We start from the raw sequence: 27,999 nt of genomic DNA on the forward strand, positions 1-27,999 counted from the left end.
CCTCAGTGTTATCATCACTGCAGCTGCAGGGTGTCTGGGGTCCTTTGAGGCAGGTGAGGCTTAGGGAAACGCACAGAGCTACACCATATAGCTATATCATACAGCATCCATGCCAACAGCAGAGAAGGCAAAGAGACACAGGGGACGATGGGTTTTGCCTTGTCAGCCTGAGGAATCCACAGGAATCTCCATTTTTCCCAGCTTCCCTACAGCATCGGTGTACAGACATCACCGTGCCTTGGAGGATCCTCAGAAACCTCCCTTTACAGTGAGCAGAGAAACTGGCATTTCTCTGGAAGTGACCACGATCCCCCTTGGCAGTGCAGCTGTAAACTGATCTTTTACCTTGGGGAAGTTAAGTACCAGTCTCATCTCTAAAAGCATCTTCACTCACTTTACAAAGTGCCCCAGGAAGGGTAAAGAGGCGCTTTAACACAAGCACACACCCCCCTCAGCCATGCTGTTAAATGCCAGGAGGCAATCCAGAGACTTACCTTCACCACCCGGAACGAGAATTGTCTGGGTGATACTTCTATAGAAGGATCAATAAACTCGCACGTAATGATTGTTTCTATTATGTTCTTCGTCACGCTGCCTGTCCCGATGACAGCTTCACACCTCACATAATCCCGCACCACCTGCATGCAAGAGTCTCTTGTCACCAGTGGGTGGTGGGAGGGCATCCAGCAAATGCCCTGCACTGGCTCAGCACCCACCACGGGCCCTATTCCTACCACAGAGTTACGGTCACTGCCCGCTTTTCTTCCTGTCATGCAGCTTATTTATCCTGCACTCAATTGTCTGTAGCACTGCACCCCAATAGCCACAAAAGGCACTTGTGAGAAACTCCCTCCCTTCACATGGCTTTTGCTTTACTCTGTGCTTACTCCAGATAAACCACTCGGCGCTTGTTTATTTCCCTTTCTTTTTGGGCTTCTAGTCTAAGTGTAGCTTAGTTCTCTGCCCTTCTTTGATGACTAAGCATGCAACACTGCCCCAAAAGAGCAATATTTCCTTCCATCCCTACTTTGGGATCAGCACTGGGTTTTGGTGGCTGCGGAATCACAATAAAGCCTTACTGGTCTGATGGTGGCCAGCAAGGAAAGCAACTGCTGCCACCACAGAAACGTGTGGTCTTAAACCAGTTTCTTGAAGGGCCCTGCTCATTTCCCCAGGCAGATGACAAGGGACTGTGGAACAAGCCCAGGGGAGGGGATCTGATGGTTCCCCAGGCTCAGCCCGTGGTGAGGACCTCACCTGTGGGACACGGGAGAAGCCTTGCAGCACCATGTCCACAGACTCTCCTGGCTGCAGGTCCATCGACGGTGGCTCCAGCCCAAACACGGGGCGGGTGCGTTTGGGGCTCTGGGAATCATCTTTGGCCTCGGGGCTGCTGAGGGCCGAGGTGCTCTGGCCCTCCTCCTCAGCTGGGCTGTTACATTCCACCTTCCAGAAGAGCCGATGGAAATGGTGGCCCCTGTTTGTTAGTCTGAACCGATGAATGCAGGGAAGGACGCTAGAATGGAAGCCAGGATGGAAAAGAGTATGAGAGTAGTTATTTCCCTGGTCATCAAATTGCTCCCAGTGAGCAATCTGAGGTGTCAATAGCATGGAGACTGTCTTCATTTCCAGCTCTTAATGTGGGCCAGAAACAGTGTCTGATAAGCTGCTCTTCTGATGTCATTATTGCAAAGAGAAATATGTTTAAAATGGTAATGTAGCATTTTCCAGATGAGGCTAACAGGACCTGGTGTTTTCCTCCAAAATGTTTATTCTGTTGTGATTCGTACTGTTACTGTATTTTGTATTAATCTGCGCCCGAAACGGTTACTGAATCTCCCAGAACCTGCCCTTGGGGCCCTTGTGTGTGGGGGCATGATTGCAGGCCTTTTTGAAAGCCAACTCGGAGGCAGTTTCTCGATGATCCCAGCAAGCTGCTAAAAAATCATCTGTCTGCTCCAGGAGAGGAAACCAGGGGAGCAGGGCCTCTCTTGTTCGTAGCAGCTTTGGTTTTGCACTGGTAGCCATTTGTAGAAACTTCATTTTGCAATCAGAAACCGTTTTGAACTGAACTTTGCAAACTCTGCTGGCAGCAGAAAAACGAGTGAGGTCCTGGGCAGGCAGGGCAGCAGCAGAGCCCACAAGCAGCGTGAGGAAGCGGCGGCAGCGGCGGTGCGGACTCCACACAAAGCAGCAAGTTTCCATCTGCCTCTGGAACTGCTCTGTGGGCTCCTGCCTTCCCGGAGGGGGCTGTCACCCTCCTGTCTCTTTGTTCCCGGGGCCCCTGCCTGCCTGGGAGGCGCCATTTCAGAAGGGAAGGGAAGGGTGATGCCATCTTCCCTTGGTCCCTCAGCCACACGGTGGGACCGCCTCATCCAGGCGCCATTTCAGGAACCTTTTGTTCTAGGGGAGCCTGCAGATCATTGCTTGATCAAGTGAGGACATAAACGTGTTAGAACTGTTATAAATGGGCAGGAGTCGAGGTTATCTCCTTTTAATGCCTTTATTAGTGATTTCAGCAGAGGGACGGCTCGGGGTAGGGATGCCCTTGCCCACGCTGCACCAGCCGGACACCGCCGAGGAGGAGGTCACGTCGGATCTGCGCCGCTGTCGTCGCAGAGCCGGAAGCCACGCCTCACGGGAGTCCCTAGGCTCGCTGATGGCTCGAATGTCTAGGGGGGTGACTCTTAGCAGGGACTTCAGAGGTTATGGCGACCCCTCTTCGGTGTTTATAGATGATACTGGCAGCTACCTTGGCTCTTTCCCCACTCAGCGCTGCATTCCGTCTCTCCGGGTCTTGATCAGGCTCGCTGTTCTGAGCGGTTCTTGGTTCTGGACTCACTTCCGGCTATACTCGATTTGCATAGAGGCGGTGACAGGCCCAGAGCAGGCGAGGAGTGGGCGAGGCCCCCAAGTTGATGGGCAGGCTGGTATGTGGGCGGTGTCTCGGAGAGCAGCAGGGCTTACAGACTAAGGTAGGGGTGCAGGGAAAGTACGGGACGGGATGAATGTAACATTCGAACCACAGAATCAGTGCATTTACGATCGGGGTTTAAGGGTACAACAGTACATTAAACAGATAACTAACAGATAACATTGATACATAGAACAGAGGATACCCACAACTAACTACTAACTGCTAATAACTAATGGCCTGGACCCTTTGTTAAAATCTTTATCTTTCTCAATCCCCCCTCTTTTTCTTTGATCGAGTTTAACTCGCATCAATTCTTTTGAGTTCTTGGTATTGATTGTAAATTTCTTCTGCTGTACTTAGTCAATGAATAAATTTTTGTTGGGGAGTTCACTTAATTCATCCTCTCTGATGGTTAAGAGTTTTTTTCTTTCACTAGGTCTGAGGCCCCTTCCTGATTGTCTATCTTTTCTAAGCAGAACCATTCTCTCATAGGGCATTCTCCAGTCAGACGCTGCCTATAATTGGCTATATTCTTGGCAACCCAATATTTCTTACCTTCCTCTTGGCAGGAGGTAAGTTGTCCGGCCTCAAAACAAGTGGGGTTTACATTCGTATGAACCCTTATCAACTGCTGTAAATCCTCCCCATCATAGATGGGTGAATAGCACTTTGTGCAAGCGGCCCCTTCTGTATGTTTATTCATCGCCAGGACTAGTATCAGTCCTATCAGCTTCCCCAAGAGTCCAGTATGAACCATGATTGTTTTGGTCTCACCTGGGCTTGCCTCTTGGGACTTAGGGGCTCTCCGCGTTCTGTCCTTAGGGTTCTGTAGTTATCTTTCCTTCCACTCAGAGGTTAATTTGGTTATTTCGCCCTTCTAAAGATTGCTCTAGGAGAGAAATTTGAATATATGTTCTAATTTACTTATCTATTTGCTTAACTGCTTTTAACATTAACTGAACTTTTATTACACAATGTCAACAATTTTCAAACCTAATACAACAGCAAGTGATTTATAATAACTTTTCTTCACTTGAATTAATTTCTTAATCACAGTTCTTTAACAGTCTCTGGGGCTCAACTGAGTTGCTCCAGTCTTCTACTGAGTTTTTGTTTTCCTTTTAAACGTCAGTTTTAGCGGGTCCAGTTGCGGGGTTACCGTCCAATCGGAGGAGTCAGCTGGTTGGCTTAGGTCTGGGGGTTCACTTGGGGGTGACACAGGTCCTTTTACTCTAGTGATGTGGGTCCAGCCTCTTTCTTTAGTGCGTACCGCGGTATGAGTGGTTAGGAGTACCTGGAAAGGACCTTCAAATTTTGGGGTCAATGGGGTAGTGCTCCAAGATTTAATTAAAACCCAATCCCCAGGATTTATTTGATGTATGTTAGTGTCGAGAGGGGAAGTCTGAGGAATATACCCTTTTATTCTGAGGTTTTCTAGTGTTTTACCGATGGTCTGTAGATACTTTCGGGCGGCTGTATCACCTTCTATATATTCCCCGGTACTGTATGTTGTTAAAAGAAAGGGGAGCCCGAACATCATCTCATAGGGGGAAGCCCCTATATCCGATCTTGGCCTAGTTCTGATTCTCAGGAGAGCTAGGGGTAAACACTTTAGCCAATTTAACTGTGTTTCTTCGATTAATTTTGTTAATACGCTTTTAAGGGTCTGGTTCATTCTTTCCACCCTCCCTGAGCTCTGGGGGTGCCAGGGGGTGTGCAATCTCCAATTTATGCCTAATTCTTTAACAGTTTGGCGCAGAATTTTAGCAGTAAAATGAGTTCCCCTGTCCGAATCAATGTTATTTACTAACCCATACCGAGGGATTATGTGCTCTAGGAGTATTTTTGCTACTACTTCCGCTGTTTCCTTTTTGGTCGGGAACGCCTCTATCCAATGAGTAAGGTGGTCGACCATGACCAATAGATGTTTGTACCCTTGGATTTGAGGCATCTCAGTGAAGTCAATCTGAATACTCTGGAATGGTCTCAGAGCTAGTTCCCTCCCTCCAGGTATGGCTTTCCTCGCTATCCGTTGGTTGACTTTTTGGCAGATCGTACACCCTTGCGTTATGGCTTTTGCTATGCTGTATATTCCTATGCAAAAGTTTTCTCTTAGGAAATGATCACATAATCCCTGGGTTCCCCAGTGGGTTAGTTCGTGAATTTCGGTTAAAATCCTTCTGGCTAGGGGTTTATTCAAAAACTTCCTGCCATCCGGAGTTAACCATTCCCCATGCTCTCCCTTCCTCATTCCTAGGTCCTTGATCGCTTTTAATTCTGTTCTATCGTACTTCGGTTTCTCTTCCCCTCCCTCTTCCTCTGATGTTTCATTTAAGGCCAATATTCTGATTGATCCTTTGGGGTCTTGAGCCGCTCTTTTTGCTTCTTTGTCTGCTAGTTGGTTCCCTTTCCCTTCAAATGTGGTTTCTTTTTGATGTCCTTTTACATGTACCACAGCAATCTCAATGGGTTTTAACAAGGACGTTAAAACTGATCTTATCATTTCCTTATGCACTAGGTCCTTCCCTTTTGAATTGAGATATCCCCGTTCCTCCCAGATCTTTCCGAAGGTATGGACTATCCCAAAAGCGTACTTCGAATCGGTGTAAATAGTTTTCCGGTCTCCTCCTAATAGGTCTAGTCCCCTTTTTACAGCATAAATTTCGCAGAGTTGGGCGGACCAACTCGAGGGTAACTTTCCCGTTTCTCGAACTTGGATGTCTTCTATGGTGGATCCCTCTACTACCGCATACCCTGAAACCCTTTTCCCCTCTAGAACTCGTGATGATCCATCAGTGAATAATCTTTTTCCATAAGGTAAGGGAGTACTTTCCAAATCTTCCCTTACCTTCGTCTGGAGACTCATAAGTTCCAGACAATCATGCTCTAAGTCTAGGGGTGGTTCCCCAGAGAGGAACTGTGCAGGGTTCAGGTTTTTGGAAACTGTTAACCTCAAGTTCTCCGAGTTTATTAAAGTGATCTCATATTTCAGGATCCGGGAATCGGTTACCCACCCCGGGGCTTTTTGGCTCAAAACTGTTTTGATATCATGAGGTGTATGAATTTGAATTTTTCCATTTAATGTGAGCTTTTGGGACTCTTCAACCAACACTGCGGTGGCGGCTACAGCTTGCAGACAGGCTGGCCACCCTCGGGCTACAGGATCCAATATCTTGGAAAGGAAAGCAATTGGCTTTTTGCATCCTCCCCACTCCTGAGCTAACACACCATAGGCCACTCCTCCTTCGGTGTTCACAAATAGATCGAATTCTTTCTTCAGATCGGGCAGGCTCAGGACAGGTGCAGTGGACAATTTGTTTTTTAGTTTTTCCAATTGTTTTTCATCCTCTTGTGTCCACTCTATGGGCTCTGGACTTACCAATTTATCATAAAGGAATCTCACATTTTGGGTGTACTCATCAATCCAATGTCTACAATACCCGAAAAGGCCTAATAATTTTCTTATGTCTCTTTTGGTTTTTGGAGCAGGTATTGCTATTATTCCAGCAATCCTTTCAGGGCTTAATTTCTTGTATCCTTTGCCAATCAAATGCCCCAAATAGGTCACTTCTGGTTTCACGAATTGTAATTTCTTTTTTGATACTTTCAGCCCTTTTTCCCCCAGAAAATTCAGGAGTTTAATGCTGGTGGTTCTCACTTCAAGTTGGTTTTCTCCTGAAATCAGTAAATCATCTACATACTGGAGGATTTGTACCTGTCCTTCTGGGGTGAATTGCTCTAGCAGCCTTTCCAAAGCTTGCCCAAATAAATTCGGTGACTCAGTGAACCCTTGGGGTAGGCGTGTCCATCTTAGCTGCTGTCTCCTCTTTGTTTCAGGATGGTCCCATTCGAACGCAAACCAGTCTCTGCTCCCCTCTGCTAGTGGACATGCCCAAAATGCATCTTTCAAATCTATGATGGTGAACCAGGCATGCTCTTGGGGAATCTGGCTCAGGAGATTGTATGGATTAGGGACTACAGGGTGTTTGGTGATAGTCCTCTTATTAATCTCCCGTAAATCCTGAACCAATCGATATTTCCCTTCCGCTTTCTTCACAGCTAAGATGGGTGTGTTATGTGGGGACATGCATGGTTCCAGGATGCCTTCTTTTAACAGTTGTTCAATAATGGGGATCAACCCTTTCTTCCCTTCCAAAGACATTGGATACTGTTTTATCCTGATGGGAGGAGTTCCTGGTTGCATTTTAACTTCTATAGGTGGTATATTCAGGAGGCCGCTCTTCCCTCCTTCTGCCCATACCTCTGGGTTTATTTCTTCTAAGTCTTCGGCGGTTAATTTCATAATCTTTACTCTCATTTTGCCGCCTTCGGGGATAACTCCTATTCCTAATAGTACTTGCAAATCGCGTCCCAATAGGTTGCTCTCTAGTTCTGGTAAATAAATAAAATCCGCTCTTATTTGTTTGGAATTCCCTTTGACCTCTATTCCTTCTATAATTGAGGCTGTGAATGGTTTCCCCTCCGCCCCTACGACCTCACATATTCTAGTTCCGACATTAACTCCCACTGGAAGCCTCCTAATACTGGATCGGTCTGCTCCAGTGTCTACTAAAAATTCATATTCCTCGTGTTGGGGACCCACTTCAAAATTTACTATGGGCTCACCTCGGTGGTACATCGGGTCCCCTAGTGCATAGAGCCCATGACACCCCTAATCCTCGTTGTTTTCGCCCTTTAATAGCTTCTCTAAAGCATCCTGTTCTTTTGTGATGGCTTCATCAAAGGATAATTTCTGACACTCTCTTCTTATGTGTCCAACCTCCCCACAATAGAAGCATTTTCTGTCCTCTCCTGGCCTCCCAGGAGTTTTCCAAGGTGGTAAGGCCCTTCCTCCCCCTGACTTGGTATTTCTCCGATTGGGAGGGTTTTGATCTTGTATCGCTTCTCTTGCTACAGCCACCATTATCTTTGCTTTCGTCTTGGTTTTCTCCTCCTCCCTCCTTAGATAGACCTTTAAAGCCTCTCTTAACAACTCATTTACATCTTTTTCTTGCCAGTCTTCTATTTTTTCTAATTTCCTCCTAATATCGGGCCAGGACTTGGTGACGAACTGTGTCTTTAACAACACCTGACTCTCGGGACTATCGAGGTCTATATTTGAATAAAGTTGAAAATTCCTCTTTAACCTGCTTAACCAGGTTGCGGGAGTCTCGTCTTTCCCCTGCATATTATCAAATGCTAATCTGGTATTATTGCTTCGGGGTACTGATTCCTTTATACCTTTAACTATTAGACTCCGATAGTCGTCCATACTTCTCCGGTCTTCCTCCCTGTTCGGATCCCACCTCGGATCTACGACTGGTAATTTGTAATCTCCTGGCGGACCCGTTCTGTTTTCTTTCTCCCAAATTTTCGTCCCGGCGGTCCTAATCATTCTAATCTCTTCTGGGCTAAATAAAATCTTCAGAATTGAATTCATCTCTCCCCACGTGTAGGTATTGGGGCCCAGAAATTGATCAACTTGATTTGATATTCCTACAGGGTCCTCTACTAGGTTTCCCAGTTCTTTCTTGAAATTCCTCACCTCTGAAGCTGTTAGTGGAGCATTTACAAAACCGACCCCTCCTGCAACTCCACCCATCGGGACTTCCCTTAAGGGGAAAAGTTTAGTTCTGGACCGGGTGTTATAGTTATGTCCCTCTGGGACTTCAGTTGCCCCTATGAGGTTGGTACTGTGAGAGGGGTCCGTATTCGGGGTGTTAAGGTCTAGCTCCCAGCTACGAGGTGGAACAGGAAGTTTAGATGGCGATGGAGAATGTATGGAGTTTGGAGAGACTGGCTGCGAGACTGAAGGAGGAGTAGGAGAAGCTACAAAGCTATAAAAGGGGTTTTTACTAAAGCTATGAGATGTTACTGTTAGGGGTGTATTCCCAGAAAAATTCACAGCACCTACTAGAGGGGCATTCATAGAAAAATTAGTCCCCATCGGGGACGTATCTACCGAAAAATTAGGGGAAGGGGAATTAGGTACAGGGGAGGAAACTGGTGAGGAAGGGGTCTGAGGACTGACTTGGGGTAGATCAGGGTAAATAGGAGGAGGGGGTAAGTGCTCAAGGGGGTCCCATACAGGACCCTTCTCTTCTTTCTTATCTTTATTTTTCCCTTCCTTTTCCTGCATCTTGCAAATTTTTACTGTCTCGGTACCTGATCTTACATGCATCCAGCAAGCAGCATACCTTAGCTGCTCTGTGTCTACTTCCTCTTGGGCTCTCAAATATTGGTTTAACTGTGAGCTCATCCAAGAGTCGGTGGTACCGTACCATGGCCATTCCCCGGGTAGATTAAGGGTTGGCCATACTTCCACGCAATAGTGAATCATTTTCACTTTGTTTAAATTCTTAGTTTTCTCATTGTTCTCCCACTGGTCTAACATTCTCCCTAGTGGGCTATCAGAAGGGATGTTAGCTACCTTCCCTTTTCCCGCTTTTCTCTCCTTCCTGATCTTACTTCCACACACACCCATTCTTACTTAGTCAAATGAAAATACTCTACTGTACGACAGGACAACGCAAACTAGAAAAGCGACCTTTCTTGAACTAAAATCTTATAAAGTGCCCCTACTCAAACGGAAATTTTAAAGACGGGCAACTAAAATCTAAAATTTCATTCACTCTGGATAGCTTACTGGCACGCCCTTAGGTCCTGGCCACTATCCCTCTTTCACTCTCTCAGACAGCCTGTTGGCCCGCCCTCAGGGCCCAGCCACTGTCCCTCTCTTACTCACGACGCCACACTAAACTAATCCCCGCAGACGGCCGATAGACCGGGGCCCAAGGTGTCAGGCACCGCCTGCAGCCAGGATTAGTGCGTCGCGGTGCGACACTCACTCGGTCCCTAGCTTTGAACTACTCGCACCTCAGTAATTCCCTAACCACACACACTCCCACCCGGGACAGCGTCCTGTCCGCCCGCCGGTGGGCTGCCCCCGGATAGCATAGACGCCTCCGCCCAACGGTCCCAACGTGTCCGGTAGCGTACCCTAGTGGTACCCCCGCCCAACACTCCCGTCCGGTTTGCACGTCTACCCCCGCCAGGGCAGGTCCCTTACACCCGGTAGCATAACTCCCCTTTGAGCTACCCCCGCCCAGTGTAAGGCTCGCACTCTTGGTCCCACCGTACTACGCCGGATTAGCGGCGCACCCCCTCGTTGCCGGCCCGTAGGTCCGCCCTTAGGACCCCAGCCGCCGCGCTACGGGCTTCCTACCGCCCTTGCTCGCTGGGTAGCCTGCCGGCCCGCCCTCAGGGCCTCAGCCACTACCCCGGGTAGCCTGTTGACCCGCCCTCAGGGCCCAGCCACTACCCTTGTGGGGGGGGATCCCTAGTGGGGCCTCCTACCAGTTGCCTATCAACCTCACACGGGCCACTCACACCCTAGGTTTCCTCCGCCCGTTCGGAGGGGGGCCCACTATGCCCCTGGAGGCGCCTCACTCGCTCAGGCTCCACTCGCTTCCCCCTGTTCCCGGCCGGCCCCCTCGCGGGAGTCCCGGAACCGCGGTACTAAGGGGTCCACACTCGCTTCGGAGGTCCGAGCTGCCGGCCCCCGTCTCATTCACACCACACTCGCTCGCCTCCACTCCCGCCACCGGCTATACTTACCAGCCGGCGCTCCTCGGCGCTGTCTTCCTCGATGCTGCGTCCCTTGTTGCTGGGGTCCGATGTTCGCCAGCTGTCCCAGGAGTTCGAAGATGGGCGGCGCCTTCCCTTCTTCGTCCTCTTCTGGGCGTGGCGATCCCGGACGAGCCCCCAAAATTGTTATAAATGGGCAGGAGTCGAGGTTATCTCCTTTTAATGCCTTTATTAGTGATTTCAGCAGAGGGACGGCTCGGGGTAGGGATGCCCTTGCCCACGCTGCACCAGCCGGACACCGCCGAGGAGGAGGTCACGTCGGATCTGCGCCGCTGTCGTCGCAGAGCCGGAAGCCACGCCTCACGGGAGTCCCTAGGCTCGCTGATGGCTCGAATGTCTAGGGGGGTGACTCTTAGCAGGGACTTCAGAGGTTATGGCGACCCCTCTTCGGTGTTTATAGATGATACTGGCAGCTACCTTGGCTCTTTCCCCACTCAGCGCTGCATTCCGTCTCTCCGGGTCTTGATCAGGCTCGCTGTTCTGAGCGGTTCTTGGTTCTGGACTCACTTCCGGCTATACTCGATTTGCATAGAGGCGGTGACAGGCCCAGAGCAGGCGAGGAGTGGGCGAGGCCCCCAAGTTGATGGGCAGGCTGGTATGTGGGCGGTGTCTCGGAGAGCAGCAGGGCTTACAGACTAAGGTAGGGGTGCAGGGAAAGTACGGGACGGGATGAATGTAACATTCGAACCACAGAATCAGTGCATTTACGATTGGGTTTTAGGGTACAACAGTACATTAAACAGATAACTAACAGATAACATTGATACATAGAACAGAGGATACCCACAACTAACTACTAACTGCTAATAACTAATGGCCTGGACCCTTTGTTAAAATCTTTATCTTTCTCAGAACTAAAGACAATTCAGTGGCAATTTAGCACCTGGTTTCCCTTTCAGTGGTTTTTGAGGCTATCTAGCAATGTTCAACTGCCCATCACATGTTTCTAAAGGAATCTGCCTTCAGGGAAGGAGTCAGGGCTTTGAACACTGAAGAAGATCTTGCCTGAAGGACTACAGGAAAACTGCCTCTTGTTGAGACAGGAGGAGAGGTGGGAGTGGGGAGATCTCCTACCTGAACTGGTATCCCAAGTTGAGCTCCGGGGTGAACGGTTTGTCTATGACAATTGTGCAGCCAACGCCCAAAGCCTGGAGCATGAGGATGCTCCAAAGGCTGTTCCCAATGAACAGCTGGATAACATCATCAAAAACCCCAGTGTCATCCAGGGTTGCTGTGATAGTCACAGGAACTGCACCATCAGCAGGGATCACTCCTTCTCTGGGTTCAATAACGTAGCAGTGGGGTTTACAAACCTGTAAGACAAGCATTGTATGCATTTAGGGTGGAAACCATACACCCTGGTCTCTTGTGGGATATAAGAAAAGGGGAGACTAAAGAGGGAACCATAAAAATCATAAAGGCTTAATTTCCCTAAATTTAAGCTATGGTATCAGGCAACAGCAGAGCTTATACAACCTGTTATTTACCCTTCTTTAACAGACTCACACCTAATTAACCCAGTTTTGCCCAACACAGGGGATGCTTATCCTCAAGAGAGTGCTCCTTCCCCAGTCTTTCTTTGGAGTGTGTGCCAAGGAAAGCTGCTTTCTCTCTCCTGGCTTCTCACAAAGGCTCAGGGCCAGAGGACGTCATGACTGCTCAAATCCCACTCCAGAAACCACACAGCTGGAGGACACTGCTGAGAGCCTGAAGAATATCTCTGCAACACCAGCTGAGCAAAATCCCAACACCAAACTCCTCTTTCCCAAGGGGCCATCAGTGCTTCTCAACAGCTCCTGAAGGACTGAAGCCCTCACTTCCCACTGATCATCAGCTGTAGAGAGGTGCCCCAGTGCCCTCTGCTTTTGGAAAAGTCAGCTCTAAATGGTTATAGCAGAGCAGGAAAGCAGGGAACAGAAAGAAAACTGGATGACATGTGCCCTGTGGGCATGGCCCACTCTTCCCAAAAACTCCCGTCATCTGTTTCTCATGGACTTCCAAGGATTGGGCAAGAGAGCTGGAAGAGCCCCAGGGAGGGAGGAAAGGCCTTGCACCAGCACAGCTGCACAGGCACAGCTCTGCAGGTCCAGCCCTGGTACGAGCATGTGAAGCCCATCCTTTACACACCACGACCACCCAGCCAAGGTGCATCGCTCCCTGCAGAGGTGGAAAGCAGAATTTCATTGTGGAGTTAGAGAAAGCTGTCCTGGAAAAATCCCTCCCTTTAAGGTTACATTTATCCCCCAAACAGTGCGAAAAGCAGCAAGAGGAAAATTCACACCCCTCCTCCTTGGCCCAGGAGGCTGTGGCTGGACTCTCCCACATGGCTTTATCCACAGACATAAACAAGTCCATAGCATCAGGTTTTAACCAGCTCCAAGTTCAACACACCCAGCATGAAGAAGAACAAACGTCAAGCCCCTCACAGATCTCCCCCTCCAGCAGACATCCCACCCAGCCCCAGGCCCAGCCTACAAGCCCTTCCTGGCTGTACCAGCCCTGCTCCCCCTGCCAGGGAGCAGCCCCAGCTCCTTCTGCCCTATGCAGCCTCCACATGTTGAACAGCCTTTCTCTGCAGCTGGTCCCCAAAGACGCTCTTCAACAGCACAGCGACCACAGGCTGTGGGGATGCACAACCCCCACACACAGTGTCTTTGTGTGGACAGCCCAACTGGCTTGACCCACAGCAGGTGTGAAAATTGCATCCCCATGGGCAGTCTGAGGACAGACCTCACACCCTGTTCTCTGCTATGAACAGCAGTTTGGCACAAAGCAAATGTAGATGGAACAGGGAGACCACAGGGAAATCCATGATCTCTGAGGAGCAAAGGACCACAGGTTTCTCTTGATCTCAGAGCTCCAAAAATGTGACACACACAGCTAAAGACCTCCCGTAAAATTAGGGGAGAACTTGTCAACACAGTCCAGATGAATTTCTGGTCCAACATCTCTGCACCTGATTTCACTGGGGGGTGCCCCAGCTAAAACCTCTCCTGAGCCTGATTCCTCTTGCCTCGCCCAGATGGAATATTGGAGTATCTTGCTTCCTCTCATGCAGGGCAATATGGAAATCTTGCAGATAAAAACCAAGTCATGGCTGCCATTGACCAGCCAATTTCCCTGGAAGACAGCCCCACAGATACTTACGATCTTCATCCTGAAGTATTTAGGGACGAGACCTTCGTTGAAGAGGATAAAATTTTGTGAATTAGGCTGTAGCACTGGGATCATGCCAAACTCTATCAGCCTTGGACTTGGGTAGATTTCTGACAGCTTTCCATAGCTCTGTAGTTCTATTCCCTGTTCATGAAAGCAGGCAAGAAAGATTAAGGGGGGGGGGAAAAAAAAAATCAAACCACAACAGGGAAACCTAAAAAAGCTTAAACAGCTGAACCCCGCTCAAGGTATTTCTTTAGGGACAGCTACCACTCTCCAGCTGAAATGCTGGGCTCTTGGGGAAAAAAAAAAAAACCCCAAAACATACAAACAAACAAACAAACACACTTATGTATCCACCTCCAAGTTGAAAGGGATTAAGTGAAACTTTCAAACTCCAAATTATTGGCCCAAAGGTAGAACCTTTGCAAGAAATCTCTAGTTAACATCAGGCTGACAGTTAAACAACTGGTTATTCTGGTGGGATAAACCCTTCCCTTTAAGGTAAGCAGCCTGAAAGTTGAAAGCAACTGCTTTGTCAAACTTCAGGCTCCCTGGCACAGCCTGCACTGCCTGCCCTTCCTGTTGACTGATTTACATGCAGTGCCACAATGGTCCAGGTTCAGATGTTTGGTGCCTTCCAGGGAATCTGGCATCATCATTTCCATATGTTTAAATATAAATTTAAATCCTTGCAACTACGCTTCAAATGCCAGCCTTCCTTTCTTTTACAGAAAGCTCAAGGTCCCCAGAAGTCTTCTGACACCCTCTTTTGTGCTGAGAGATGACATTTTAAACCAGATGTTTCCAAAGTTAACAGCATTTGAAAGAGTAATTAACAAAAATTAACCCCCGACTCCAGCTTAGATGAACTACATTCTGGGTCAGACACTGAGATTACCATCTGTAAAGGCATGAGCTGTTTATGCCACCAATCCCTTCTGTCCTTCCCCACAGCAGCCTGTGCCTGTTTTCCCCAGAAGAATCCCTGCACACTGTTGCACAAAGGCACACACCTCCCCTTGCACTCACCAGTGGGTTTCTTTCATCCCCGAACACGCCGATAGGAGCTCTGGTGCGATGCTTGCCCAATGTTTGGGCTTCAACTACAATTGGAATCTCTGCAGTGCTGTGAGGCTGGACAATCCCACAGGGTTTGGGGCTAGAGTAGAACACAGGAGAGTCCTCCTTGCGTTCCTAGAAGGGACAGAATCAAATGCAACTTCAGAGGGACCTCTGAAGGAACTTTAAACTCCTTAACATCCACCACAACAGCAACTCACGCACATTTTTAAAAATCCCCAGGACAAAGGTAAAAGGCACAAACAAAAATGCAAGAATTATAGGCTTAGCATTCTCAGAGGGTTCTGCAAGGAGGCTGCCAGCACAGGCATCGGTGTCTGTGCATGCAGCGGCTCTTCACAATTGTTGTTGCGCGTTATTTGGGTTTATATTGTATTTCATTTTTACATTGGGTTTTGTAACGGTTTCTTCTGTACCACCCTGTTCCCCTGGAAAATGTTATCACGAGGTTTGTCCCTGCTCCTTCTCCCTGCCCATCCTCCCACACTGGAATGTAACCCAACTCCGTTCCACTCCCACCTTATCCCTGCCTCTAGCCCCTTCCCCCTGGGTAAAGCAAGGAGACCAGGTGGGAAAATCTTTCTCGCTCTTGGGACCGGGACAGGGACGGGGACTGGACAGATCTCTGGACTCTGCGGGGGCAGGACCCCAGAATAAAGCCGTGACCACCCCCCTGACCAAGGGCAGACTCTTTCCTTTTGCCATTGACAGACGCCTGCTCTCTCCAAAAGAAAAGGTCCCAGCAGCCTCTGGGATCTTTAAGGCCCTGAAGGGAAAATGCCTTCTGGTGTGGATTCTGTCTCAAGCTTTTTTACCTCAAGGCGAGGTAAAAATGGAGCACAGGCTCCAGGAGAGAGAGCCACATCACACAACCCTCTAAGATCTCCCACGAGAAAACACCCTGAAGACTAGAATGTAACCTGTTTCCTCAGGAGGTTAAACTGCATCCTAAAGTTTACATTCAGGTAGGATCCTGTTCCCAGCAGCTCTTTAACACCAAACAGAAACCAGCAAGGTCTTATCCAAACCCCTTTTTTCCCCCTAATAATCTCCTCAATAATATTAGAGAGGAGGAGGTGGGTGCGATGCCAAACCTGGGGAATTAGGCCATAGCAGCCAGGAAGGTGGGTGTTATTCCTCATGAAGAACTTCCTCTTGAATGGCACCTTCAGGCAGCTGTCATCGATGCACAGGATTGGGGGGTACACTTGCAGTTTAGGAACGAAACATCTGGGCAAAGAGATGACCCCAAGGGAATCAGAGACACGAAGAGAATGGAGAACATTTACCCCCAAAGATTGTGAAATGGAGCATAACACATTTGTCACTGTCAAATAGACATTTAACAGCCCTACAGTGATAAATTGCCTTCTAAGTCTTCCCACACAAACATGTCTTGTCAAGGAGGGGCAAACGCTGAGAGGCAGCGCCCAGAGGCTGCCAGGTGCCCCAGGCAAAGCACTTTGTCCCACAGCTGCCTCAGCCCCTCCTTTACCCAAGAAGGCTTGCAAGGACTCCTGTAACAGTGCCAGTGATCCATGAGCTCTGGGGGAGCCTTCCCAACAAGGATCAGTGCTCACGAAGGCTCAAGGAACACACGACTCCAGTGTCTCAGTAAAAATGACTCCCTTCTCTCCCATGGTGCTGTTGCCCTGCCTGAGAACTCAGCTGTTTGCCCCAGCCTTGGAGGGCACGAGACACCACCTGCCCTACAGAGGGGTGATCACGCCCTCCCGGTTCCTACAGCTCCCTCTGTCCTTCACTCCACAGGTCCATGCACTGACTGTCCCCAATAGCACTTGCTTTAAAAAATGGCAGCCCAGGCACTGAGTGGATGGCTCTGCCTGGGAGTGGGAACAGCACCAGGGAACTGCTTCCTTCTTGTCATTAAACTGACACCTAGAGCAGCACAGCACGATGGAATTCTGCTGCAGCAAGAGCAACTTTTGCTTTAAGTCTGAGAACATCAAAGCTCAAAATAGGAAGCAGAGGGAAGGAGAAAAACTAGAGCTGAACACCATGGGCTGATTTCTCCTCTTAAGATCTCGTCCTCACCACTCTTGCTGTCAGCCACTTCCCCACTGTCACACGCCCTCATTAACAGAACCACACCCTGACTCTCAGCAGGCTGCTTGGTGTGTCCCAAACCAATGCAGGGTGGTTGCAACCCAGCACAACTCCACCTCATGCAGGAAGAAGGAGAGGAGGCCCTTAGGAAATTAGTTCCACCTCAAGCACCAGGCCAATGAATTATATAATTCCTGGTCCCTTTAGAAAAAGGCCCAGGACCATGCTGGGCTGTGAGTAGGGGTGCTTTTCACCACAGGCTGCCTTCCAAGCACTGCTGTTCTCACGTCCAGCTGGGCAGAACATGAGGTCATTAAACAACCCTTCTCCTTGGGATCTGCAGCCTGCACACCCTGTGCAAGGCAGTGTGCTGGGGGAGGCCAGGGAAGTGCTGGTACCTGGCCTGGAGGACCAGTGATGCCACTCCCTCGCCAATCTCCTCCAGGTCCACCAGCAATTTCCGGCAGAATTCCGTCACAGTGTTAGGACACAGGGTGACCTGGTGGAAGAGAAGAGCAGTAAATTCCTCCTTACAAAAGTTCATTACCCACGTGTGGTATCCTCCAGTTCTTGTTTGGTGCTAAGGAAAGGGAGGCTTTTGCCTTAACTCTTCTGCTGGTCCATGGGTAGAGCACGGTCTCTGAGAGTAACAAAAGCCTTCTGGCAAAGACCAGATTTGATGCGCACACCTTGCTATCAGGGCATAGGTCAGCTAAATTAAAAAATTAGACTAAAGCTCGATGCACTGCTGTCTTCAAATTAAGGGGCCAATTTGTCATCTGATGACATAAATGCAGAGGAAATCTGCTGACTTGAACAGAATGAGTTCAGCTTTACAGCAGGAAGCTGAGGGCAAAGTGTGGCCCAGCACGTGCTGGGCAGTTCATGGCCTGGGGAGTTTTTGGTCTTCACTGGAGATCCCTGCAGTGAACACAAATCATTCTGCTCCCCAGGAGAGGAGGAATGAGACCAAGAAGAAAAGCAAACTGCTTTATACAATGACATCTCTTTAACAGCCACCTTCTGTCCTCATCCTTGCTCTGCCCACTTGCAATCAAAGAAATTGCCCGCAAAAACACAAGAATGGCCTCAGCACTTGACCATCTGCTACATGATTTCAGCTTGTGATTTTGGAAACAAAGCAGTGCTCCTTCAGGAACATCCCAAGTAGCCCAGCTAACAGAGGCCTCACACCAGTGCAGATCTCTCACTCACACGATGCTCAAAGCTGGCATCAGAGCTAAAGCCCTCCCACACTCCAGTGAAGCTTCAGCCCTGGTGCTGAAGTGTGGATGGCTGGACTCTTTCCGTACCTCGATATCCTGGTGTCCCTGGGGGAGGATGGTCCCTTGGCTGGGATTCATTGTAAACTCCCTTGGCTTCACAGAAGAATGAAGTCCCTCCCTCCAGGACGGGTCACTGTCGCTGCGTATTTGATCAAAGCTGCTAACAGCAGGCTGCGTGCCATCGTCCGACACGCGGAGCTTGAACGTCACTGGCACCAGGGAGGTGTTAGTCAGGCGACAGAGCCTGGTGAAGGGAAAGCCTAGGAAAAGGACACAAATTCAGTCATCATTGAGAAGAAGCTACAGCAAAAGAAAGGGAGGATGGAATCAGGAGCTAGAACATGATGCAAAGCACTCTAATGCAGTTTCTCTCTGCAGGATCCTTAAGGCATCTCTTGGTTTGGGCCAAACAGACTGAGCACGTGACAGCTCAGAGCCCACTCAACTGGAGACAAATCCGAGCCTTGCTTCGAGATTAGCAATTAGGAACCTTGTCGCACCTGACCCAACAAATGGGGACATCACACCCACGCTGCTCCCTGTGATTGCTGCCTGCAAGGGTTTACCCCGCTTTAGCTCTGAGATTTGCTTTCCGTACTGGAAAGCCAGAGACACAGCCGTGCATGGTGGGGATGTCCTGCAGAGCCTGGACACCAGCCACAACCTGCTCTGAAGTGGACATCTGGCTTGGCTGGCCAGCTCTGTGGGGAGGAGACTTCTCCCCAGGCCTGCTCGCCAAGAGTCATTTGAACACAGATGAGGGGAAAACAACTGCAGACACAGCCCAGAGCTTCTCTGTGCCCGTCAAGAGTGATCACTGCCAGCTCCAGCAGTGACTCCAGCAGGGAGACGAGAGGCACAAAGGGACAAACACAGATGTCAGAACCTCAAATGAGACTGAGGGAAGGTCGGCAGCGTGGTGCTGCGTGACGTTGTGTGCTTGGCCCCGGGACTTCACCAGGCTGCAACTCAGCACCGTGATCGAACCTGCCTGCCTTCCCCGCTTCTGCCTGCTGCTGTGTGGCAGTGCCGAGATGCCCTGCTGCCCGTCGTTTGCAAAGGCAGCGATTTCCTCCTTCCCGCCCTGCCGGGGCTGGCTGGGAGGGGATCACTGCCCTGCCAGAGCCCGCAGCTCCTCCTGCCTGTGATCATAACTACACCAAGGGGGGAAAACAGGACTTGGCGGGTTGGAAACTTGCACCATTGCATTGTTGTCTGTGCTGTCCTGGTATATTCTAGTAAAGAACGGTTATTCCTTTTCCCATATTTATGCCTGGAAGCCCTGTCATGTCAAAGGTATAATAACTTGGAGGGAGGGGGTCATCTTTCCATTCCAGGAAAATTCCTGCTTCCCTTGGCAGAATCTGTCAGAGACACCAGCAAATACTTGGTTCTATTTGATGCCACAGTGGCAAAATGCCACCTGAGGCACCAGCAGCCCTGCAGTTCACACCCTGAAGAGGCTGCTGTGGCAGAACATGAGTGCCGGATGCTTTTATGTTCGAGTGGTCCTTTCTGGAACGCACAGATCCCTCCCGCTGTGTCCCAGCCCAGGGAACACTCACCAAAGGAGATGTCACCAAAGTCGAGCTCATCGACGTCGAAGTGTAAAGTCGGTCTATGGACACGCCCCCTGCGATGAGGAGGACAGAGGACGAAATGGCTTGGTTAAAGGGAATTGCAAAGCCTCTGGCTGTCGTGGCTCAGGGACATAAAACCTGGTGTCAGAGGCACTGTGGGTTTCAAATCGACACACCACCATGTGCTCAGCACAGTGTCCATGGGCACGGGAGGCAGCTGAAGCCAAGTGGCCAGCAGCAGACAGCCACTGATGGGGCTCTGGGCACAGGGCAGGCAGGAAAAGCCCCCGAGTTGCTGGTGGTCCCTTGAAGGACCCTGAACCTACACCCAGACATGACAGTTTTGAGACAGGAAGCCAAGGGAGCCCCAAACATCATCTGAATAGAGCACCAACAGTTCTACACAGTGGACAGATGAATCCTAGAGGAAAGGACCGGTTTGTCACCAGCGCACCAGCTGACACAGCCAAGAGCAATCGCTTAAACCACCAGACATGGGTGTCCCGATCTACCACACCTCCTCACGTGTCCTCGAACTCAGCAGACAGACTCCAAAAGTCACCAGCATCCACTGACACCAGCACGTGAAGCTGCACAACACGAGTTTATTTCATGGTTGATGCCAATCAATGCCCCCTCTGACTTCTGGTTAAAAGTCAAGGACCAGTGAACTGTGCCTTCACCTGTGTTCACAGGACTGCCACTGGCTCTGCTCTCACACCTCAACAAGAGACACCTGCCCTTGCTCAAGGAGAAAGCTGCTTATGCAGTAACATCCCATGACCAGTTTGGGGAAGGGACAGAGGAGAATCCATTATTGGATGGTGAAAGGTTCCCTCTTGATTTCCAAAATAAAAAAGCGGCACTTTTCCTCCAAAAACAAAGCCAGCATAATTGTTTCTCTACTACGAGCACACCTACTCAACGCTTTTCTCTTGCTAAGTAATAAATGTCAGGTTCTTTTTTATACATCTCCCTTATCTTATTGGTATAATTGACTGCAGATTGCTTTCATTTCTTTACTGCCTTGATCCTGTGCCTCCCAACAGCAGCAGCCTAGCTCCAGAGCAGCCAGCATCAGCTTTCCTGCTTACACTACATTATCCTATCAGCACATGGCTCAGGCTAGCAGGAACAAGCCCTCATGCTGCTCTGGTCCTAGGACTGAGCTCTGCCTCCCCTGTCATCACCCCTTCTCCTTTTTGCTGGGCCAGGATTATCTCTTGCAATGGCACCAGCCCATGGGATGATGCCCATGTCCTGGGGACAGTTCCTGCTGCACAGTTCCCTGTCTCCCACATCAGCCTTTTCCTGGCTATGGAAAGGAGGCACCAGAGCACTCTGCACAGGAGTTGGGAGCACAGCTTGTCCCCCACAGCATGGCCATGAGAGGTGAGCTGAGGCTCATTTGGGATGGATTATTAACAGAGCTTTTAGAAACACTGCTGCTGGTGCAGAATCACCCAGGCTGGCCCATCTCCAAAGCCCTGGGGGCCCTGCTGGGTGTTCAGGTGGGACATCTCAGAGCACCCAGAGCAGCTACTGCCCAAAGCTGATCCATGCCATGGCCCAAGGCAGAGAGAGATCCCTGCAGGGAGGAGTCATTCCACCCCCCCAGGTACCACACAGGGCAGCGGGCATCCTCACAGTAAGGCAATCCCAGGACAGAGCAGAGATTAAGACCTTAGGAAACACCTTTTTTCTCTGCTCAACCCCAACATGAGGTAGATGGGGGAAGTCCCAGATACAGCTACACATGTGCCCGCCAAGCTCCCAGAGTCCTTACTTGATGGTCAGGATCACAGGCGTAGGAGATCCAGCCACACTGAATTGGAATTGTTCATCAAAGTACCCCAACACGGTGGCATTGAAGGAGATCTGAATAGTCTGGATCTCACCCGGTGCAAGGATGCCCTCCTCAGGTGCAAACTTGAAGCAGGAGCCCACGTTTGTGATTGAAGGGATGTAGGTGAAGGGAGCATCAAGGAGTCCTTTGTTAATCAGTTTCACCTGCAGCATCAAGAAAGCAAAATAGAAACACGTGTGGAATCTTACCTTCTTGGGAGTTATTTTCTAATGGTGCAATTAACACCCAGAAAAGTCAGAAGATGCTTTGTGCTGCTGGATGGCAGAAGTCAAAAAAATACAACAGGACAAGTTCTGCCTTTGGGTTTTCATGCAAAGCAGTGGTAACTCCACATAGCCAGAGTCACCCTGGGGTTATCCCATGGACACAGAGCAGGCCACCTCTGGCCAGCGTCACCAAGCTCATTCAGACCTGGCCCTGAGAGCAACGTGGGGTGATTGCAGCTGCGTAGTGAATCGCCACAGAGCTGCCGCTGCCCCAGTTAGCACAGCTCCAACAGCACCATCTACTCATTCACCTTTTCCCATATCAGGAGAACAACACATTGAGAATGAGGCATCAGCATCGAAATGTACAGACAGCACCATCTTTTGGTAAGAAAACTCAGTGTGTCTTTCCCTTCCACAGCCAAACTTGAAAGTGTCTGGCATGATGTAGCGCCTCTTTTTCTACCTCTTTCAGTTGCTCTCTATTTTTTTTTTTTTTTTTTTTTTTTTGCAAACTTGACACTATTGGAGGGAGGTAAATAGGTAGAAAAATCCTTTGCTTTATTCCCAGGAACACTTTTCTCTTTCTAGAGCCAGAGATGCTCCAAGGTTGAAGCGTGGTGAGGGACTGGTCAGCAAGGGAAAGAGCTCCCAAGCCCTTTGCAAGGGCCAGCACTGAGCCAGGAGGCTGGAAGGCTTTCCTGTGACTTCCAGGAATAAGCAGGACACTGAAAATTGTTTTCAGTGGCCTGAAGCTCAAAACATAGACAGTTTTTCCACCTGCTTCTGAGCAGCCCAGTACAAAGGTGCCTTGTGTCTGGTGCTGCCACAAAAGCCTCTGAACAGGCAGCTTTTTGACCCAGGGTTGGTTTCATATGCCAAGGGGTTGTTTTGCAGGAAGCCTCCCAGCTGATCTCTAAGGGAGGCTACCCAAAAGAAGGGATTGGAGCTTCCTGGACAACAGACACACCTTTCTGACTCCCCCAGATTTGACCAGTATGTGAAATATTCCCTGCTCACAACTGCCCAGGTTGCCAGGAATTCCACGGGTCCACCAAGCTTGCAGCTGCCTCAGGAGCCATCAGGATCCATCCCAACCCCTGGTACTCACCTCACAGTTGTGGGGGGTGTTGGCAGAAAGGCTCCCAAGGTTCAGGGTATCACTGCAGAGCTCAACCAAGGGTCCTTGGCCTTCCCCTCTGAGGCACAGGGGCAGCCTGCTCTCACGGCCTGGGGAGAGATGTCCATTTCAGTACAGTAATTCCCTCTGTTATACTGTATTTTTCCAGGCTGCCTCAATGCTTGTCCCTGGCTCTGAGCTGCATGCAACCAGCTCCTGATGCTGCAGGACAAGATATGGACCCTTCTCTTCCCTCAGGAGATATCCCCTGGGGTTGACTTGCAATTTCTAACCCATTCCTTGGGCTGGTTTCCAATTTTAGCCACCGGTTTGCTGAGTTTAAAACATCTCTGATGTCCTGTAGTGACAGGCCAAGGAGTAACAGGTGTAAATTGAAAGGAAATTTACGTTACATGTTAGGAAGAAATTTTTAACTGTGAGGGTGGTGAGACACTGGAGCAAGTTCCCCAGGCGAGTTGTGGAGGTTCCAGCCCTGAAAGTGTTCAAAGCCAGGCTGGACGGGGCTTGGAGCTGCCTGGTCTAGTGGGAGGTGTCCCTGCCCATGGCAGGGGCCTTGGGACTAGATGATCTTCCATTCCATCCTTAAGGTCCATTCCATCCTTAACATACTATGACCCTATGGTTTCCTTCCCATGCACTTAGAGGAACTTGGAAATCCATTCCATGACGGCACAAAGCTCATTAAGAGTTTGGCAGTTGCTTCCTGGCAAATTGGCAGGCAGCAACTGCCAAATCACCTGGCCCAGTAGCACACGACCTTGTTGCCAAAGTCCTCAGTTTCTGACACTCAGAACTGTGTTCTGTTTCCACAGTCTGAGAGCTGCAAGGTGACAATTCCCACACAAGGAGAGAAGCAGGTGCTGGCCAAGGGTGGTTCTTCTACAAACAGCCTGGGCTCAGCAGGGCTCAGCCACCTCTGGCCTGGTGGTGTCTGGCAGTGGGAGGTGAGCCGGGGTCAGGGAACACATTTCTAAGCCAGCTCCTACTGCCTGATGATGGATCCAGGTCAAATGGACCCAAATGGAGGTCAGTGGTCTAGAGGGGCTTAGTGCTTGTTCACTAAAGCTGTTCTGCTCTGTAGCTCCTTGGCCTTTGAGGAAATGCTGGCAAAGCCATGGCATGAAAACTTCTCCCTGCACTCCCTGCCTGGGTTGTTCTGGGATCAGCAATCCAGACACAGGTGTTCCGAGCCCTGGCCTTGCACGGGAGACTCCCTGGAAGCTGCAGGGACAGTGGGGGTGTGCCAGCGCTGCCCTGCTGACCAGGGACTCTTGCCAGCAGTTACATGGGAGCCCAGTGGGCTCAGGCTTGCACCATGGCTTCACTGTGGGTGAGAGAAGCAGGGGAAAGGAGCTGTACCTGAGATGTTGCAGTAAGCCACACATCGATACTCTCGTGCTTCTAGGGGTTTAAAGGTCACCTTGATTTCGGCCAAACAATGTGGCCCAATCTCTCCCTCCTAAAACAGAAATAGACAGCAAAACATTTATCTTCAAACTTCACACTTCCTTTTTTCAACCGGTCCTGCGAGCCTTTCTTTAGAGCATCAATGATGAGTGAACAACACAAGAAGCCCGAGGAAACACTCCAGACCCAGCTCAACACACTGCTGGAAGCTCTTAATGCTCAGCTGATCAGCTCCCACTTTCCACAATATTCCTGCTGCTCTGACACAAGCTCTTGGTCACATCACGCTGCTGTCAGCCACAGTGGTATGTAACTGCCACTGGGCACTGGTGACCCTTGGCCTCAGATGGGCCATAGGAGTAACCAAGAAGAGAACATGATCCCCTTCCTTGGAAATAAAAATATTAGTTTAACCTGTTTGGAAAGAAAGCAGAGGCTGGGATTATTCTAGGGTTTACTCCAAGATGAGAAGGGATTTTGCACTGTGCAGGCACCAGGCATTCATCATCTCTCACAATGCCAACACTCAAAATCAGGGCTCTGGCTGATGGGAGGACGTGGGGGGTTGCTTACATAAGCAGAAAAGGAGAAGGTTTTTTGTTCCTGTGTGCCAGAGAACTCAAAAGGCCCATTTGAACTTCCCACCCTTGTGTCCAGGCTCACAGACGACACTGGAAGGGAGACTCACAAACAGTGCAAGTCGTGCTTACAGGAAGGGATTGGCATTTCTATGATTAACCTTGGGCTGAATTTGGCCTCCTTTTCCAGAGAACCATTGCACGCTTCAGGTCAATATGGAACTGGCAGTGCTCCAACACTCTCTGCTAAACCCCACACAGCACAGCACATGACAGGGGAGCCCCTACCTACAATAAGGGTCCCTGGGGACACTGCAAGGGCATGCACGGAGTGCCCCTGAGCTCGAGCCCTGGCAGCAGAGCTGGGCTTTGTCAGGCTCCCAGCCCTGCCTTGCTCCTGCAGGGCAGAAATGCCTTTAGCAGAGAGCTCTGCAGCCGCACCACCAGAAACTCCATGTCCTCCCTCTCAGCACATCGAGGCAGCTGAGGATCTGCCGAGTGACCGCATCCGGGGGGACGGGGTGAGGGTAGGGTGGGTGGGAGGAGGAAGAGGAAAAGGAGGAAAAATAGGTTCTCAGCTATCACTTACCATTGGCTCAATGAAAAAAATATCATTGGAGAACAGCATGGGGTCTGCTTGCACCTTTGCATTGTCCTGCTTGTACTTGTTGCAGAGGAGGAGGGCGCGATTTTCACAAAACCCCTTCTCCTTCTCCATTTTCTTGTCCTTTTTGTAGGCTTCCAGCCAGACCTTGGCCGATGGCTGCAGCAAAGAACACTGCCTGCAGCCACAGGGAGAGACAAAGGCAGCAGCTTGTTTAATAAGCCACATATTTGCAGACAGAAGTGGAAGTGCAGGAGAGCCAAGCACTTGGGGAGGAGCAGCAGCAGCTCCCCAGGGTTATAAATACAGATTGTATTGTTGGCTTTTCGCAAATATTAAAATGAATGCTATATGGATAATATTGAAATAACTTTGCTGTATGTTATACTTTTTAAAATTATTTCTGCTGTGACCAAAACTTGGAAATAGCAGTGTGATAAACATCTACATTTCTTAGGCTACTGCATAATATTAAATGGAAATGATGGGATGGTGAGAGGCTTTCACCTTTGGAAAGAGGGGCTGGCAACTCAGGAAATGTTTAAGGATGTTGCCAGGTCATGTAGGAAGAAGATTAGAGAGGCAAAAGCCCAATAAGAACTTGAGGAAATCCTGTCATTGCAATCAACTTTTCCTTCCCAAAATGCCATCCTTGGCTGGAGTATAAATGGAACTGGAATGCCAAGTGCTGGGCTCCTGAGGCCCAGGGACACACACCCTAATGCCAGGGATGGTTTACTTGGCCGAAACCATTCAACGTGGGGCCATACATTAGTTTTAGTCTTGGGCCATGTATCTCATAAAATGCATTTTTCAAACCAACCTCCTCTTCTCTTCATTCTCGTGTTCCTCAGTAGGAAAAGCCTTCCACTGGAAGTGGGCTGTGATGTTACTGCTGTTTTTGATGAACATGGTTGTGTGTTTTGACATGTTGACAAAAGTCTTCTCAACCTTCACAAAATTTGTGTTCAACTCAATGTTTACATCTTCAGCTTTTCCCTGAAGGTTTGTGCAAATACTTTCTTCACCTGGAACAAAGCAGAGTCTTTGTTCAGCTCAGTTGCTGATGGAAGCACAAGGAACAGAGCAAACCACAGGTCACAGAACAAAGTGTCACAGCTTTAGCTGTATTAGCAGTTCCATGGATCAGTATCTTCATCATGCCCTGACAGCTCTGTGTGTACAGTGTGAGGATGTCCTGGGCACCTCCTTAAACCCCTTATTTCTGAGCGTGTTTGTAGAGATTTGGCCCCAAGCTGACAGTATGTACAGTGAGATTTGTCAGATGTGCTCAGGTGACCCACTCAGATCACTGGCATTTCTGTATCAAAGTTCTTCAGGAGATGCTGAGGAGCCCTGGTCAGTCCTGCCTTGCCCAGGTCTCCCCTGGGCATCCCATGAGACTCCTGTCTCTCCTGATCCCTTGGATCCCTTGTTGCTGAAAGGCAAATATGCCTGGGGGCATGTGCGCAGAAAAAGGAGGCCCAGAGGAACAAGTGAAGTGACAGCCCACAGCAGGAGGGGACACAGGCCAGGAAACGCAACCAGCCTGGCTCTGCAATATGACAAACCACTACAAAATGAACACCATAAAAACCATCATCATCTCCCTGTCCAAACCCACAGCCCCATCAGTCTTGAAATGTTTTATATTGTTCTGATCTCAAAAACCAAGCTGGAGCATTTCAAATTAAATTAAAAAGGGACAAAGGAAAGATTAGTAAGTACAGAGCAGCTTCTATATGAAGACTGAATGGGATTCCTCAGTCTATGGGAAATCAAATGGGAGATAGATGTGAGAGGTTTGCAACAGCATGAACAGCCTGGGAAATAGGGACGAGGAAAAATTTGTCTTGATTTGTCACCAAACAGGAACTCGAGGGCCTGAAAATGTTATTAGACAGAAACTGCATATATGTGTAGAGAGCAACATAGAAAAAGGGTCTGTGACAAGCCAAAGGAAAAGCGGAAATTACGGGACAGAGGTGTGCAAGAAATACACTGCATTACAGAGAGCCTGATGGAGACCTCACACCTCACATATGGCACTGCCCAGGAATAAAATAAAACTTCACCCAGGCATAGCCACACGGTGATGGAGAATCAGGGTTCCTCCTTCCTCCACTCAGCAACTCCCGGCAAAACAGGATTGCAAAAATCTTAGCCCTGTTAGAGGGGATCCACTTTATCAACCCCCCAAACACCAACTAGTTCTCAGTTTTCTTTGGGGTAAAGCTGGAACAGGGGAGCTACGTCCAGAGGGAACGGAGGGGGATGGGAGAGCAGGGAGTGATGGTGGAGAACTGTCCCTGTGCCCCGTGCAGGGCCCGGCACTCACCTGTGCAGCACACTACCAGGGATCCAGAATGGTCACCAGCCGTCAGCGGGTGAAATCCCACTGTCACCTGCATGGTGTCACCAGCGCCCAGAGTTCCTGTGGCTGGAACCACGGAGAAAGGA

At 49.6% G+C, this 27,999-nt stretch overlaps 1 protein-coding gene across 1 annotated transcript; it reads right to left on the bottom strand.

Annotated features, from left to right (window-relative positions):
• Nucleotides 1-14: 14 nt before the first annotated feature.
• On the bottom strand, nt 15-27,999 carry LOC120747861 (hydrocephalus-inducing protein-like; the record flags this gene model as incomplete). The annotated part of the gene is made up of 16 exons (XM_040053896.1): nt 15-59; nt 495-638; nt 1,258-1,516; nt 11,639-11,877; nt 13,712-13,864; nt 14,753-14,917; nt 15,898-16,033; nt 17,269-17,369; nt 18,184-18,416; nt 19,722-19,789; nt 21,523-21,746; nt 22,921-23,039; nt 24,310-24,409; nt 25,525-25,717; nt 26,363-26,567; nt 27,878-27,999. Coding segments are annotated over 16 exons (2,506 nt in total), but the record flags the coding sequence as incomplete, so codon positions are not given.

The sequence above is a fragment of the Hirundo rustica genome, unplaced genomic scaffold, assembly GCF_015227805.2.
Source record: "Hirundo rustica isolate bHirRus1 unplaced genomic scaffold, bHirRus1.pri.v3 scaffold_234_arrow_ctg1, whole genome shotgun sequence".
Classification (NCBI taxonomy): Eukaryota; Metazoa; Chordata; class Aves; order Passeriformes; family Hirundinidae; genus Hirundo; species Hirundo rustica.